General features: G+C 39.4%; 1 protein-coding gene across 1 annotated transcript in view; it reads left to right on the plus strand.

The window, feature by feature from the left end:
- The window catches only part of gfra3 (GDNF family receptor alpha 3), a 38,721-nt gene that overhangs the window by 5,916 nt on the left and 14,589 nt on the right, over nucleotides 1-18,216 (plus strand). The window contains exons 2-4 of the mRNA XM_086057838.1: nucleotides 9,263-9,529; nucleotides 10,959-11,051; nucleotides 11,254-11,626. Coding sequence (XP_085913964.1) covers nucleotides 9,263-9,529; nucleotides 10,959-11,051; nucleotides 11,254-11,626 — 733 coding nt within the window. The remainder of the gene's footprint in view (nucleotides 1-9,262; nucleotides 9,530-10,958; nucleotides 11,052-11,253; nucleotides 11,627-18,216) is intronic.

The following is an 18,216-nucleotide window of genomic DNA, read 5'->3' on the forward strand; positions in this document are numbered from 1 at the left end:
ATCACAGTTTTGGCGCCGTGAAGGGGCCTGAAATATTGACAAAGCTGCGGGAGAAAACGGGCGCGCGCTCGATGTGACACTTGAGGCAGGCTGCTGTAGGCCAGGCGAGCGATGAGGCGGCGTCGCATTCCAGGGTTACAGTTCATCAAAAACGAGGCGTTCGGTGCGTGTCGTGCTCTTGTGAGGCAATTGTTGATTCTGAGAACGGTCTGCGGCTGCCGCCGCCGCTCGCTCGCGAGGAGGCCGCTCCACTCCACTCGCCGTGTCTCCGCTGGAGCGGTCTCGGTGGGCTATGTGCATGAAAACTGATTAGAGCGAGTGCAACTGTGCTCTACCTCTCAAAGACCCACTCGCTCAGAAATACAATTTTCTTCGCTCGCACAAATTGAGGACTAAATAGCAAATCATTTCTCTAGCAGAGATAAGGACTTAAAAAAAAAAGAAAAAAAGATGAAGGACGTCTGCGGGCATTGTTGTGCTGTTATTTAAGTGTAATTATATGAGGGCAACATCATTTTATAAATGTGCATGACCAAAACCAACATTTATTTTTATTATCCGGCAAATTATATCCAAATGAATGAATTAATCGCATTAATAACTATTAATTTTTTACCCCAAATGATCCTTTAGCTGACAGCGAATGGTTACGTTAAAGGTAGCACAGGTTGTGTTTGATCAATAAACATAACTTCATGCATGAAAGTAAAGCATTTAATAAATGTTTGCGTATGACATGCAGAATATTTGTTCATGTCAAACTATTGGGGTAATTATTTTTTTTTCATTTTAAATTATGTAAATAGTTAACTGATTAGAAAAAAGTGGATCATTTTTTTTGAAGACGTCCTCATAACATTAAATGTAAAAATATTTTTTAACACGTAACAAGTGCTCGTCAAATTTGACGAGGCAAAATGTTGATAAAATGCGTTTTTAATGAAGTGATTAATCTCATTAAAGAAATTAATTGTTTGACAGCTGTAAAAAATATATGTTGGTCTTTCTTTAGTAAAACTATCTGTCATTGTTTTTTATGGAGCGGGGGGGGGGGGGGGTCAACTTTATGTGTCAAAAGTACTGGTGGTATCGATTTGCAAAATTTCGCAAATTTTGACAAAAGTCAATTTCACATCTTACCTTAAAAACAATACTTAATTTTTTTTTTTTTTTATTATTTAAAAAAAATAAAAACAATACTGAAAACAAAACACACGCCCATACATCTTCGGTAATTATTTGAAGGCGTGCATGAGTGCTGTACGTCCTAACCAGTGCATAATGGAACATGGCGCTGTTGTAGCGTTTTGTTTAGCACTTCCCTTCCCTCCAGCGGAGACGCATTAATCATTAAAATTTTATACCGGCGTATACGGCAATGGAGGGGAGGGGTTTTCAAAATAGACCTGGGATGACAAGCAAAAAATACAATAAAAAAAATCCCAACTGCATTTTTATAGGTCCATGTAAACCAGGATTTTACAACATTATCATCTGTTTGCGAACCTTTTAAATATGCAAAGAAAACATCTTCCAGAATTTACTAGATCAGCGCTGACGCACCCTTTAGAATCCAAATAAGCGCCGTCGAGTACAAAGCAGTGATATTCATACTTCCTATCGAAAGAACATCTCAACTGTAGAATGTGGAGGCATGAGGACACTCATGCAAATGAACACGAAGATGATACTCAGCAGCATCGCTGGCAGGATTTATAGCCAATGGTGTCATACTGGTTGTGGTGGCGGGGTCAGCGGCTGAGAGACAAAAGTGGACACGGTCGCTGACGGATGCTGATCACATGATTGCCCCCCCCCCCCCCCCCACCCAAGATGAGATTGCTTGTTCCTGGCAGATGGGTCAATTTCAGTATCTATGGCTTTGACCTAATTGTCTCCAAAATCAATTTGGCCACAATGTCCTTCTCTCAGGTGTTATGTTAGAGGGCAGTCAGGCAATCCACAGCATTAAGAACCTCATTACATCCTCCTCTGTACACTGGGCCCACGCTGGGGCCTTTGTTCTGTCAAGGCTGACAGGCTCAAAACATCAAGGGAAAGCCAACAAAGGCAGACTTTTAAGCAGCCTGGGTGATAGAAAAAGTTTGATTCGATTCGATTTTTTTTTGCTTTAAGGCCAATTATAACAATACAAAATTATAAAATAATAATAAATTTTCACAAATACTCATAACCACATTAAATTAGAGACTTATTTCTTATTCTCATGTAAAAGTCAAAAGTAGGGGTGTAAGGCGATACATTTTTTAAAACCGTAATTAATCGCACAACTTCAATAGTTAACTCATAATTAATCGCACATTTTATATCTGTTCTAAATGTGTAATAAAATGTACAGTAAAATATTTTTTCATACTTTTGTTAACATAAAAGGGGAAAAAAAAGTTAACTAATAGAATTATGGCTGCATCTTTTAGTTATTGATACAGTAATTTCTCAATAATTCATAAAATTGAGTTAAAATTCAAAAGATGTGTGAAGTGTGATATTGACTTGTGTTGAGGTCATTTTTCTGCCACTAGATGGCATAATTACATTTGTAAGACATTGATGACAGCTCAGTGCATTTTTCTTTTCATATTATAGAGCTATCTAATCTTTAGCAGGAAGTCACTTGTCTCCACAAATATATGCATTATTATAACATTTATTACTGCATTATTAAACTTATTAACTTATTTGACGTGGACGTTTCTGCTGCGTTGTGACTGGAATTCCCCCAATATAGGCTTTCCAAGTAAGGGGCGGTTAATTAATAAATAAATTAATTTATTAATTAATTAATTGCGTGCTAAAAAAATTTTTTTGTGGTGTTAATGGAAAATGAACTCAAAATGAACGCACTAATTTTGACACCCCTAGTAAAAAGTAATCCTATAATTATTTACTTGAGAATTCAGTGAAAATTGTTCTCTTTTTTTTTTTTGTTAGAGCATGAAACCAAAATAAACAAAAATATCAAATAGGAATGTGAAAATGTAGTTGTTTCTTACTAATAAGTAAAACATTTGTAAAATAAGTCAAGGCAGATTCAGCCACAATGATTATGGTCTTTAAATGACAAGTTCTAAGTGGAACTCTTGTAGGCTGAAATGTGAGCATTTTTAGGCAGATGTCGTTTTTAGTCTGTCAATTAAAAGTATAGATTGAATATAAGGCCAGGTGTGTTCGGTCTCTTACTAACTGTGAGTCCCACACCATTGATTCCTCCATTGTTTCTGCCGTGCTTCAGCAAATGCATCACTTTAAAAAGGTTGCTTCTGTGCGGGGGCCACAGAGGAAGTCATGTGACTGCTCGGCTCCATTTGATTGCTGAAATGGAGTCAAACATCATGAGTGGTTACGTTGGAGTGCTGAAAGAGAACGAATAAATTGCTGATAGAACAAAAATGTAAGTAGCTAGCGGGAGGTAGCTCGATAAAGCAGAGCAAAAACAGCATTTAGCGTTAGCGTAGCAACATTAGCATTTCAAAAATATTCAAATAAAAGTAAAACGCATGTTGTATTAAAACTAAACAGACAAGTACAGTTTATCCAAAAAGTTATTTAAGTCAATTTAATACACATTACTTCCCGCCTCTGGAGGGACCTTTTCGCACTGCACTTGTTTTCTTGATGTTTGCCGTGGGGAGTGCTCAAGGAAGACGGCAAAGCTCTCAAATTGAACATTTATCAATTTGAGGTCTACATTGTTCTCACAGCACATATATGATGAACTGGTTGGCCAATGGCCTATTACTAAGTGCAGTGTGAAAAGGCGTTTATAGTGAGAAAGATAGTGTCATTTTTACCAACTCAATCGTTCTGCTCATAATAGAAATGACTTTGTTCTCCTGACAACTTTCACTTCACACATTTTCAGTGTGGACCCGGTACCCTTTCGTACCAGGTGTCATTTGGTACGACCACTCAATCTAACAAGATCCAATTATCCAATTACAATACTCACTGGCTGATTGACGCTGTCACTATCATAATTAAAAATAAATTGCGTTTGTAGTTTGCAGTGGTTGTACAACTCCTCCGCATCATAATGAGAGCCGTTTGTAATTATTCTGAAAATGTAGACTCGCTTTTTAAAACGACACAGAGAGAATCAGATGAGCTTTTATGATTAAAAACACAAGTTTAGATTCAGCTCGCGTGAGGATGCCCACGGCAGTCACTGCAGTCTTCCTGGCTAAGCATATGTTTAATTTTAAAAGATGTTGGAGGACAATGAGCTGATTGGTGGAGAAAGTGGGAAGAAAGGGCTGCATCAGCAAGGACTAACACCAGCCTTAATTATGGCTGATTAACCAACTGTGTCCTTCTTAAGGAAACAACTCTGTCCAGGGGCGAGTGCGGCGCACAGGACAGAATACACAATTAATTCATTCGTTAATTCACTCGCGGCTCTTAACACAAAGTGAAAAAAAAGCCTTCACACACTCCAAAAGTGATGGTGCCATGTTTTAATCCTTAATACCATGGCGAGTAAATGCATTTTAATTTGTTGGCATGACATGGAGGTCAGTCGTACCGTGATTGGAGAGAGCTTGGACATCTACTAGACTTATCTGTCGTTTGCCATCTGCTCAGCACAGTTTTTTTTTTTCCAGGATATGTCTTTTAATTTACTGTGTTGAATGACGTCCAAAAAAAAGGACGCTTTTGGCAGGGAAATGGTCAAAACACATTGTGGGCGTGCCTCTTTGCTGTGCAGGTCAATCCTTGTCCTTACATTAACTGTACAGTAATGTGAGTACTTAGTTTTAATCTGTATGATAATCCATGAAGGGATTTGACTTATTTGCACAAACTGCTGGACATGATATGTAACATGGTTGGACTCACTTTTATATAGATTCATTTTTATACTATACACATTATTATAAGCATGTATGTGTTTTTTTTTTATTGTAATATTATGCAATAATGCTCACAATGTTGACTGACATAAAAGAGGTTTTAGGAACAAATTGCATGTGACCAGTCCACATGGGCTTATAGAAGCTTTACATTTATATAAGTTATATTTTGCTGAATTAATTATTTCTTTGCAAATAATATGAGAGGGGCAAACTATTAACATACATACTACATAGTATAATACAACCCCAATAATAAATCACGAAACATTTGCACTAAATGGTTTTATTCTGTAAAATGAGTCATTTTGATCACGTATATTCTATTTCATTATCATATTGAACATTTTGCAAGTGTCCCTAAAATTTCTGTCCACCCTGCCATTATGAGGTAACTACCCCTTTAAGAAACGGTCTGATGATTTTAGTGATGTTGCTATCCTCATTTTGTTGCCTTCAATTTAGCTGAAACAGTGGGTAGTTGCAGAGATGCAGTTTCATTTTTTTTTTTAATAATATATTGTGTGTGTCCACCCTGTCATATTGAAATGTCAATTGCTAGAAAAGCCATACAGAAATTTGAAATGCAGTTGTTGAAGAGCAGACAAGTTCATGACTGGAATGTGCTCATGAAAAATTTACATTAGCAAAAAATGTCCATTCTGTCATTGTCCATCCTGTCAGCAAGCTCATATATTTTGCTGCACATTGCTTATTGCTCAAAATAGCGTACCTCAACCACATTAATAAATCATGAGAATCATGAAAAAGTAGTACAAACTTGGTTTTATCATCATTTGATAAAACAAGTCATTTTGCTTAGGTATATTCTATTTTCATTATCATATTGAATATTTTGCATGTGTCCCTAAAATTTTTGTCCATTCTGTCATTATGTGGTAACTGCCCCTTTAACAACTCTGATGATTTCAATGACATTGCTTCCATGATTTAGTTTTCTTCAATTGAGCTGAAACAGTGGATAGTGGATAATATTTCGACTTGTGGTTCATATATTTTTCCCATCATACACTATAATGTGTGTCCTCTCTGTCATATTGAAATGAAAACGGATACAAAAGCGTTCAGAAACTTGAAATGTATTTGTTGAAGAGCAAACAAGTTAATGGCTGGCATGTGTTCATTAAAAACTAACATTAGCCAAAAAATGTCCACCCTGTCATTGTCCACCCTGTCAGCAAGCTCATACATTTTGCTGCACGTTGCTTGAAATGTGTATATCTGTGTGCGAATGAGAAATTCACTCGAGAATGTCTTGATTTTTCTTTTCGGGAGTGAAATGGGGACGTCTCAAAGGCACCTTAAGCAGGTGTACCTAATATTGTGTCAAGTGAGTGCCTTTGGCCCTTCCGTCGCCTCCTCACCGGTGCGACTTGCCTGCGGGAATTTCTTTCCGTCACACTCCCCGTCTCCCGGCAGAATTTTCCCACTCCTTCGCCACGCTCTCCTCTCATCTCCAATTACCGGCCGGCAGCGTGGCACGGTCGTCCAATCCGTCCCACGCCTTTGAATGGCTGGAAGATAAATTGGCCACAGCCAATCACTTCCCTGTGAACGCTGGCGTGTGGTCTCTCGTGAACGGTGTGAACTTTCGTCATCTTTTCCTGCGCACGCCGCATTAATCACCCCAGTGAGAAATCAATAGAGTATGTTATGGCGCGCATATCACCATAATTCATCCCCAGTTCTTCTTCACTCCACTGTTGCCTCCAGACTTTAAGAGATCTTTAGTTAATCAATGAGCACAACTCAGTACTCGGCGATGCTTTTATACGTATCAGATACACTCCCATGTTTTTTTTATAGATTGAACAGCTCTGTATGAGTTGTAATGATCTCGGAATCCAAACCCCATTCGGAATAAGATAAGCGTTGCTTTTTTACGAGCCGATGATCGTTTTCCCGCCTCGGCCTGGGGATTCGCGGCGGGGAGCCGCGGCGGGTTTCCTGCAGCGGCAATAAAGCGTAGCCACTGTTTATGATATATTTCATGCGTGAGTGAGACGTGGACCTCACGCGGCGTCTGAGATTACCAAATAGGCGGCAGCAGGACGGGATGGCAGCCGCGCTTTGCCCCGCCAGTCGCCAGCAGCTTAATCAAAGTGTGTGACCGATCTAAACACAATGCTGTGTATTTGAGTGTGTGTGCGCGCGCGCGTAATCTATATGTTAATGTACGTGAGCGGACAAACATCCCCAGTCGCGGATGTGTGTTGATACAGTAGATCTTTCTTTGCAGGATTGTTTAAAAATATGCTTTGTTTCTTTCACTTTACACCTGGTACACACCAATGTCTGGTTTTTCCAAACTTGGGCCCCACAATGTGTCGTCAATCAATTATTATTGGTTTGAAGAATGTCAGAGCAGACACACTAATTCTTGGCAATGATTTTTTGATTCACAGAAAAATTGAAAACACTTTCTTTTTTTTTCTTGGGAGGATGTTCATAAAAATCAGCATTCAGTAAGTGTATCAAAGTGAAATAACTTAGTAATGCTTGCTTTTAGAGTTAGATTATTTATAGTTTTATAAGCTGTGTCTTTATTTTAGATTGAATTATTTATTCGCTTCAGAGAGGCGAAGATGTAAAGGCTTTTTTTTGCATTAGTTGTTTACAGTGGACTTGCAATGGAGCATCCTGAGAGCACTTTCAAATATTTGTTGCTACTTGATTGAAAACGCATCTCTGTGTTATGCATTACAGCGCTGCAAACTATAACCACAAAAAAATCAATACATAGTTAAATCAGCATTATATTAACTACATTTAAAACAGAACATTATGCCATATTCCAAATTATTATTTTTTAATTTTCCTAAGAAAATGGAAGAAAGGTAGGATGGATGGATGTTATTGACCAAAACCACCACCATGACAAAATTATTTGGTTGTAGAGTGGAAGTCAACCATAAACATTTCTTGACAATAATATATTATATGTGACCTCACTAGTCCAAACTTGGCATTCTGATTAATATTATATTTGTGGAATATGAGTTACAAAGCAAAAATCCATCCATCTCAGGGGGGCGGCCATTTTGATGGCATCACAGTTGCTCAGGGCTCAGGCAACGACCGATCGCAGCTCGGTTTCAGAAAACAGGTGAGCTCTGATTGGCCTGAGACCTGAGCAACTGTGATGTCATTTTCAGTCGACATGCAAGTTGCAAAATGGCCGCCTTCTGATATTGATTAAAAACTGCTGGATTTTGCTGCATAACTCATATTTCACTAACGCAATATGAACTAAAATACCGTATTTAGACGAGTGGGGCTGCATAGAACATATTCTTGTCAAGAATTTCTTCGGGGAGGGGGTGACGGGGGGGGGGGGGGGGGGTCATTGTACTCCTTGCTGATATTGCCTTGTTAGTACAGGGTGTCCACTCATTTCAACCTCCTAAAGTAGCACAGAATTCATCAGTGAATAAAACAGCTTGAAAGTTAGTCTTTGTGTATTTCTCCATGTGAGCAACTATACGTGACTACGGACATTTTTCTGTATTTATTTTTTTCCGATTCGACATCCATTGGTGTGTTTTCCCTTAATTCTGTACTAATTCCCATATGCGCTGTGGCAAAATCGACAATATTTTGCAAATGTTTTTTGCAGGGTTGTTGAAGTGCAAAGCCAAAAGATTGGGGCATGCGGCATGTGAGAGTTGGCTGTGCAAACACAACATCCTTTTTGACGCAGGCCAATCCAATGTTCTGCCGTATGAATGCGACACAATTCAGCAAGCGACACACAAATAGGTATCTAATGTGCCCTCTCGGGAGCGACGCGAGGAGGGCTTCAGAACTGAAAGCGGAGGTGGGAAAAAAAAAGAAAGAAAAAAAAAAAGCTTTAGATTGGCTGATTTCGTGTCGTGCGAGTCGCGTGTTTCAAACCTTTTTTTTTTTTTTTTTTTCTCTTTCTTTTTTAAGAGCTCAGTATTGTTCATTCGGAAATGTCATCATCATTGCTCTTTTATTTTTATTTTTTATTATTTTTTCGTGTTTCAAACCTGATAAGAACGTGCTCATGTTGTGTCGTAGCATAAAGCGTCTGGTGTTTCCACAATGCCCGCATATTAGCTGACTGGTTATTTGGAAGCGGTCCAAAAGCTGGGATGGCCCCCCCCGAATGTCAATCAATCCAATCAGCCCACCCGCTGCAGTATTTCATGGCCATATTGCGAACGAAGAACACTTGTGGGCTTTCAATTTAATCTTCCTTGCGGTTATTATAATGAGTAGTTCTCCGGCGTGTCCGTAGAGTACGATTCATTTGATCTGTTGTCTTAATTACAACCTATTTAGCCCAACAGCAAACAGTGGGGCAATTAAGCCCTTTCGCAAGATCAACACGTCACTGTCTCCATCAGGTAGCGCACCCGTGTCGGCCTCCCTGGACTGCCTGCTGGCCGAGCAGGGCTGCATCCAGGAGCAGTCCTGCATGGTCCTGTACCGCCTGTTGGAGTACTGCTCGGCGGAGGAGGCGGTTTCGCCGCTCGGCCCGGACGCCCGCACCGAGTGCCTGGAAGCTCAGAACTCCTTGCAGCGCCATCGCCCCCTTCAAGTTTGCAAATGTCAGCGCGGATCTCGAAGGGAGGAACACTGCCTCAGGGTCTACTGGACTGTGAGGTTTGGAGGTGGGGTTTAAGCGTTGCCGTTTGTGTGTGCGTGCGCGCGCGTGCGTGTGTTGCTTACGGACGAAAGCTGGATCAAAAATGCAGCCTTTACAAACTCAAGTAAGCAAAGATTAACTGTGAATTTTTCGTAGTAATCGTATATCGTATAATCGTGTCGTGGGAAACGAATCGGCATACCACCGAACAAAAGTGTCACAAAAAGTGGACACATATGTTAATTGCACAAATTATTGTCATACCAACTTGCTGTCACAGAAAAACTGACACTTGGTGTTGTTTTTGGGAAACAAAATTTCAAGGACCGTACTGCACTCATGCAGTTTGATGATGATATATATATATATATATATATATATATATATATATATATATATATATATATATATATATATATATATATATATATATAAAAGTAGGTTACACTATTTACTAAAAGACCATAACATTAGACTGCAAACTTTAAAAACATTTAGCGTAACGAATAAAAAGAAAAAAAAAAAAAAGACAATAATAATTAATAGGAAAAAAAACAACATGATTGAAAAATGTTTAAAAGACCTTAATCAAAGGTATGTGTAAAAAAAAAAAGAAAAAAAAAAAGCAACGTTTTTAACCTGGATTTAAAAGCGTTTACACTCGAGACTGACTTTACTTCTGTTGGCAGCTTATTTCATATGTGTGCAGCATAATAGCTAAATGCAGCTTCACCATGTTTACTTCGAACTCTGGGTTCCACAAGTTAACTCAATTTTATTTTATCAAGTGCTTGCAAGGAATTTTGTAAAATCATCTGGCTCCAGATTCCTTTTTTAAGTAGAAATCTAAAATCTGATGAAACATATGGCATAGTTATTATACATCATAGTACGCTATACATCGACTTTAAAAAAATGTATCTGATATAGATGATTACATTTTTTGCAACCACTTGACGAAATAAAATCAAGTAAATTCAACACATCGTTTTTTTTTTTCAGTGAAGCTGTTACATCTGCGATTTAAATGGTGAATGCCTGCCGTTATATTATATTTTTGTATAGTCTTGATGGACTCTATAATTGCATCAAGATAGTGTCGGTATTAGCAGTTTAAGTCGGGCAAGTCCCCACTGAAGGCCTCCGTAATGCACAGCCCACCACTTGTCATGCATCATTTACTGAGAAATTGAGGAAAATGCGAAAAGATATTGTCGTGTCGCAAAAAAAGGAAAAAAAAAATCCTGGATCTGCAACTTTTACCTGGATCCGATGCCAAAATTGGATAAGCTCTTCTCTTGGCCTGTGGCCCATTAACTCTAAACTGCAAAGCCTATAAAGGCAGCAGCCTGATTGCAGGGTTACTCAAAAACGGGTTGATTTATATTGAATTCTGCAGCGGTTGTCCTTCCTGATGTGCAATTAAAAGAAGGCTTTGCTTCTATTTTTTTTAGCATACGATGAGTATGAAGTGTCTCCATATGAAGAACTGGAGTTTAGCCTGGTGAGAAACATCGAGATGTCTCACATGGCCTCCATCATGGCAGGTACGGCTTACTTTTTTTATTTTTTATTATTTTTTATTATTTTTAAGAGCTCAGTATTGTTCATTCGGAAATTTCATCATCATTGCTCTTTTATTTTTTTATTTTTTTTATTTTTTTTAGGTACAGCTTACTGATATCAAACAATGAATTCCTGATCAAAGTTCCTTTCCTCTTAATCATAACACTCTTCTTTTGCCACCAGCTTCCTCCGTATCCGTGGACGGTCACAATCAATGTCTGAAGGCGGCCCAGGACTGCGGCCTGTATGAGAAGTGCGGCTCCCTGCGCTCCGAGTACGTGGTGGCGTGCACCAAGCGAGCGGCGGCGGCCTCTGACAACAGTTGCAACCGTCAGAAATGCCACCGAGCCCTGCGGCGCTTCCTGGAGCGAGTCCCGGAGGAGTACAGCTTCGCCCTGCTCTTCTGCCCTTGCTCCGATACCCTGTGCGGGGAGCGCCGCAGGAAAACCATCGTTCCGTCTTGTTCCTACGAGGAGAACACCAAGGGGGAGGAGCGAGTTGGCAAGCCCAACTGCCTCAGTCTGCAGAACTACTGCTCCAGGGACGAGCTGTGCAGGTGAGAAAGGTTGCATGTTCATTACAGAGCTGAGGACATTTTTGGAGGTGAATGTGGCAGAATCTACGCAAAGAAGAGGGAGAACTGAGTCTAAAAATAGTTGGGTCAAATATAACCCAATTTGGGTCCAAATGGGGCCAACCCACTTTTTGGGTCAATTTGACCCAACGTATTAGGTTGTTTGTGTTAAAATGACCCAGAAAGTTGGGTCAAAGTGACCCAATTATAGCAGCTTTTTGACCCAAATTGGGTTAAATTTGACCCAGCAGTTCTTAGAGTGTGATTCTGAATTGCTGTTCAACATAATTATTTAAAAAAAATCTACTCATGGAACAGGCCTGGATCAAAAATAATTGAAAGATTGACATAATGTGACCATAGCGACATGTGTTCGCATCACAGGTGCCTTCAAACTTGAAATCAATCAGTCGGCTTATTAAAAGAGTGACAAGTCGTAATGATTGGGACGTGGTGTGTACCACATCGAGCAGCGGGGGAAAAAGAAGAGATTTGTTATTACAGACAAACATGTTCAAGGTAAAGAATATAAAACGACACTCTTAAAACTGCTGGGTTTAAAAAATAACCAAATTTTGGTCAAACATTAAACCGACCCGCTACTTGGGTCAATTAATAACCCAAAGTTGAGTCAAATTGACCCAAGTAGCGGGTTGGTAATTTTGGACCCAACATTTTCCAACTATGAGCAGCAAGGCTCGGCCCCTCAATCATGTTAGGGTTAAGTTTAAGGGTTTAGGGTTTAGGGTTTAGGGTTTAGGGTTAGGGTTTAGGGTTTAGGGTTAGGGTTTAGGGTTAGGGTTAGGGTTAGGTTTTTGAAAAGGGGTTAACTCCCGGGTATCTCCCGCCTCATCATATTGACTGGACGGTTGTCAAGATACCAAGGGCAAGGCACTGGCCGGCGCTTGTCATTCTGCAACTCTTCAGCTATGTCTCTCACTCCGATCTGAAAAAAAGAACTTACAAAACCATTATCTGTTTTCTGTTGCGCCAGGTAAGACTTAAACGAGATTCCAAGCCGGTTATGGTTAGGGTTAGGGTTAGAGCAGGGTTTGTACCAACTACGGTTAGGGTTAGGTGAGTTTGTAGCAAATACGACATTGGTTGAGGTTAGGATTTTGTGCTGGGGTAAGTTGAACACCATACTTGAGACAGGTTGGGTTAGGGTTAGTGGGTTAGGGTTAGTTAGGGTTAGGGTTAGTGGGTTAGGGTTAGTTAGGGTTTAGGGTTAGGGTTTAGAATTAGGGTTAGGTTAGGGGTTAGGGTTAGGGGTTAGGGTTAGGTTAGGTTAGGGTTAGTGGGTTAGGGTTAGTGGGTTAGGGTTAGTTAGGGTTAAGGTTTAGGGTTAGGGTTAGGGTTAGGATTAGGGTTTAGCATTAGGGTTAGGGTTAGGGGACAGGGTTAGTGGGTTAGGGTTAGGGTTAGGGTAAGGGTTAGGGTTAGTTAGGGTTTAGGGTTTAGGGTTAGGGTTAGGGTTTAGGGTTAGGGTTAGGGTTAGGGTTTAGGGTTAGGGTTAGGGTTTAAGGTTTAAGGTTTAGGGTTAGGTTAGGGTAAGGGTTAGGGTAAGGGTTTAGGGTTAGGGTTAATTAGGGTTAGGGTTAGGGTTAGGTTAGGGTTTAGGGTAAGGGTTAGGTTTAGGTTTAGGGTAAGGGTTTCAAACTAGGGCTAGGGTTCAAAATTATGGTTTCAAACTAGGGATAGGGTTTCATATTAGGGTTTAAAACTAGGGCTAGGGTTTCAAATTAGGGTTTAAAACTAGGGCTAGGGTTTCAAATTAGGGTTTCAAGCTAGGATTAGGGTTCCAAATTAGGGTTTCAAACGAGGGTAAGGGTTCCAAATTAGGGTTTCAAACAAGGGCTAGGGTTTTATATTAGGGTTTAAAGCTAAGACTAGGGTTTCAAATTAGGGTTTAAAACTAGGGCTAGGGTTTCATGTTAAGGTAACAAACTAAGGCTAGGGTTCAAAATTAGGCTTTTAAACAAGAGCTCGGGTTTCTAATTAGGGTTTAAAACTAGGGCTAAGGTTTCAAATTAGGGTTTCAAACTAGGACTAGGGTTTCAAATTAGGGTTTAAAACTAGGGCTAAGGTTTCAATTTAGGGTTTCAAACTAGGGCTAAGATTTCAAATTAGTGGTTTAAACTAAGGCTAGGGTTTCAAACTAGGGCTAGGGTTCAAAATTATGGTTTCAAACTAGGGCTAAGATTTCAAATTAGGGTTTTAAACTAGGGCTAAGGTTTCAAAATTAGGGTTTCAAACTTGGGCTAGGGTTTCATATTAGGGTTTAAAACTAAGGCTAGGGTTTCATATTAAGGTAACAAACTAGGGCTAGGGTTTAAAATTAGGGTTTCAAACTAGGGTAAGGGTTTCAAATTAGGGTTTCAAACAAGGGCTAGGGTCTCAAATTAGGGTTTCAAACTAGGTTTAGGGTTTCAAATTAGGGTTTCAAACTAGGGTTAGGGTTTCAAATTAGGTTTTCAAACTAGGGCTAGGGTTTCATATTAGGATTTCAAAGTAGGGCTAGGGTTTCAAATTAGGGTTTCAAACTAGGTCTAGGGTTTCAAATTAGGGTTTCAAACTAAGGCTTGGGTTTCATATTAGGGTTTAAAACTAGGGCTAGGGTTTCAAATTAGTGTTTAAAACTAGGGCTTGTGTTTCAAATTCGGGTTTAAAACTAGGGCTAGGGTTTCAAATTAGGGTTTCAAACTACGGCTAGGGTTTCATATTAGGGTTTAAAAGTAGGGTTAGGGTTTTAAATTAGGGTTTAAAACTAGGGCTAGGGTTTCAAATTAGGGTTTCAAACTAGGGCTTGGGTTTCATATTAGGGTTTAAAAGTAGAATTAGGGTTTAAAACTAGGGCTAGGGTTCAAAATTATGATTTTAAACAAGGGCTAGGGTTTCTAATTAGGGTTTAAAACTGGGGTTAAAGTTCCAAATTAGGGTTTCAAACTAGGGCTAAGGTTTCAAATTAGGGTTTCAAACTAGGGCTATGGTTTCAAATTAGGGTTTCAAACTAGAGCTAGGGTTTCAAATTAGGGTTTCAAACTAGGGCTAGGGTTAAAAATTTGTTTTTTTAACTAGGGCTAGCATTTAAAATGAGGGTTTCAAACTAGGTTTAGGGTTTCAATTTAGGGTTTCAAACTAGGGCTAAGATTTCTAATTAGGGGTTTAAACTAGGGGTAGGGTTTCAAACTAGGGCTAGGGTTCAAAATTAGGGTGTCAAACTAGGGCTAGGGTTTCAAATTAGGGTTTTAAACTAGGGCTAGGGTTTCTTATTAGGGTTTAAAAGTAGGGTTAGTGTTTTAAATTAGGGTTTAAAACTAGGGCTAGGGTTTTAAATTAGGCCTAGGGTTTCATATTAAGGTAACAAACTAGGGCTAGGGTTTCAAATTAGGGTTTCAAACTAGGGTTAGGGTTCCAAATTAGGGTTTCAAACAAGGGCTAGGGTCTCAAATTAGGGTTTCAAACTATGGCTAGGGTTTCATATTAGGGTTTAAAAGTAGGGTTAGGGTTAGGGTTTAGGGTTAGGGTTAGGGTTAGGTTTAGGGTTTAGGGTTAGGGTTAGGTTAGGGTTAGGGTTAGTTAGGGTTAGGGTTTAGGGTTAGGGTTAGGGTTTTTGGGTTAGGGTTTAGGGTTTTGGGTTAGGGTTAGGGTTTAGGGTTAGGGTTGGGGTTAGGGTTAGGGTTAGGGGTTAGGGTTAGGGTTTAGGTTTAGGGTTAGGGTTAGGGTTTAGGGTTTAGGGTTAGGGTAAGGGTAAGGGTTAGGGTAAGGGTTTAGGGTTAAGGTTAATTAGGGTTAGGGTAAGGTTTAGGGTTAGGGTTTCAAACTAGGGCTAGGGTTCAAAATTATGGTTTCAAACTAGGGATAGGGTTTCATATTAGGGTTTAAAACTAGGGCTCGGGTTTCAAATTAGGGTTTAAAACTAGGGCTAGGGTTTCAAATTAGGGTTTCAAACTACGGCTTGGGTTTCATATTAGGGTTTAAAACTAGGGTTAGGGTTCCAAATTAGGGTTTCAAACTAGGGTAAGGGTTCCAAATTAGGGTTTCAAACAAGGGCTAGGGTTTTATATTAGGGTTTAAAGCTAGGGCTTGGGTTCAAAATTATGGTTTCAAACTAGGGCTAAGATTTCAAAATTAGGGTTTCAAACTTGGGCTAGGGTTTCATATTAGGGTTTAAAACTAGGGCTCAGGTTTCAAATTAGGGTTTAAAACTAAGGCTAGTGTTCCATATTAAGGTAATAAACTAGGGCTAGGGTTTAAAATTAGGGTTTCAAACTAGGGCTAGGGTTTCATATTAGGATTTCAAAGTAGGGCTAGGGTTTCAAATTAGGGTTTTAAACTAGGTCTAGGGTTTCAAATTAGGGTTTCAAACAAAGGCTAGGGTTTCAAATTAGGGTTTCAAACTAGGGCTATGGTTTCAAATTAGGGTTTCAAACTAGGGCTAGGGTTTCAAACTAGGGCTAGGGTTAATAATTAGGGGTTTTAACGAGGGCTAGCATTTCAAATTAGGGTTTCAAACTAGGGTTAGGGTTCCAAATTAGGGTTTCAAACAAGGGCTACGGTCTCAAATTAGGGTTTCAAACTAGGGCTAGGGTTTCAAATTAGGGTTTCAAACTAAGGCTTGGGTTTCATATTAGGGTTTAAAACTAGGGCTAGGGTTTCAAATTAGTGTTTAAAACTAGGGCTTGTGTTTCAAATTCGGGTTTAAAACTAGGGCTAGGGTTTCAAATTAGGGTTTCAAACTACGGCTAGGGTTTCATATTAGGGTTTAAAAGTAGGGTTAGGGTTTTAAATTAGGGTTTAAAACTAGGGCTAGGGTTTCAAACTAGGGCTTGGGTTTCATATTAGGGTTTAAAAGTAGAATTAGGGTTTAAAACTAGGGCTAGGGTTCAAAATTATGATTTTAAACAAGGGCTAGGGTTTCTAATTAGGGTTTAAAACTGGGGTTAAAGTTCCAAATTAGGGTTTCAAACTAGGGCTAAGGTTTCAAATTAGGGTTTCAAACTAGGGCTATGGTTTCAAATTAGGGTTTCAAACTAGAGATAGGGTTTCAAATTAGGGTTTCAAACTAGGGCTAGGGTTAAAAATTTGTTTTTTTAACTAGGGCTAGCATTTAAAATGAGGGTTTCAAACTAGGTTTAGGGTTTCAATTTAGGGTTTCAAACTAGGGCTAAGATTTCTAATTAGGGGTTTAAACTAGGGGTAGGGTTTCAAACTAGGGCTAGGGTTCAAAATTAGGGTGTCAAACTAGGGCTAGGGTTTCAAATTAGGGTTTTAAACTAGGGCTAGGGTTTCTTATTAGGGTTTAAAAGTAGGGTTAGTGTTTTAAATTAGGGTTTAAAACTAGGGCTAGGGTTTTAAATTAGGGCTAGGGTTTCATATTAAGGTAACAAACTAGGGCTAGGGTTTCAAATTAGGGTTTCAAACTAGGGTTAGGGTTCCAAATTAGGGTTTCAAACAAGGGCTAGGGTCTCAAATTAGGGTTTCAAACTATGGCTAGGGTTTCATATTAGGGTTTAAAAGTAGGGTTAGGGTTAGGGTTAGGTTTAGGGTTTAGGGTTAGGGTTAGGGTTAGTTAGGGTTAGGGTTTAGGGTTAGGGTTAGGGTTTTTGGGTTAGGGTTTAGGTTTAGGGTTAGGGTTAGGGTTTAGGGTTTAGGGTTAGGGTAAGGGTAAGGGTTAGGGTAAGGGTTTAGGGTTAGGGTTAATTAGGGTTAGGGTTAGGTTTAGGGTTAGGGTTTCAAACTAGGGCTAGGGTTCAAAATTATGGTTTCAAACTAGGGATAGGGTTTCATATTAGGGTTTAAAACTAGGGCTCGGGTTTCAAATTAGGGTTTAAAACTAGGGCTAGGGTTTCAAATTAGGGTTTCAAACTACGGCTTGGGTTTCATATTAGGGTTTAAAACTAGGGTTAGGGTTCCAAATTAGGGTTTCAAACTAGGGTAAGGGTTCCAAATTAGGGTTTCAAACAAGGGTTAGGGTTTTATATTAGGGTTTAAAGCTAGGGCTTGGGTTCAAAATTATGGTTTCAAACTAGGGCTAAGATTTCAAAATTAGGGTTTCAAACTTGGGCTAGGGTTTCATATTAGGGTTTAAAACTAGGGCTCAGGTTTCAAATTAGGGTTTAAAACTAAGGCTAGTGTTCCATATTAAGGTAATAAACTAGGGCTAGGGTTTAAAATTAGGGTTTCAAACTAGGGCTAGGGTTTCATATTAGGATTTCAAAGTAGGGCTAGGGTTTCAAATTAGGGTTTTAAACTAGGTCTAGGGTTTCAAATTAGGGTTTCAAACAAAGGCTATGGTTTCAAATTAGGGTTTCAAACTAGGGCTAGGGTTTCAAACTAGGGCTAGGGTTAATAATTAGGGGTTTTAACGAGGGCTAGCATTTCAAATTAGGGTTTCAAACTAGGGTTAGGGTTCCAAATTAGGGTTTCAAACAAGGGCTAGGGTCTCAAATTAGGGTTTCAAACTAGGGCTAGGGTTTCATATTAGGGTTTAAAACTAAGGCTAGGGTTTCATATTAAGGTAACAAACTAGGGCTAGGGTTTAAAATTAGGGTTTCAAACTAGGGTAAGGG

Source organism: Leptonotus elevatus, chromosome 16 (assembly GCF_054856555.1).
Source record: "Leptonotus elevatus isolate MCC_2025b chromosome 16, RoL_Lele_1.0, whole genome shotgun sequence".
Classification (NCBI taxonomy): Eukaryota; Metazoa; Chordata; class Actinopteri; order Syngnathiformes; family Syngnathidae; genus Leptonotus; species Leptonotus elevatus.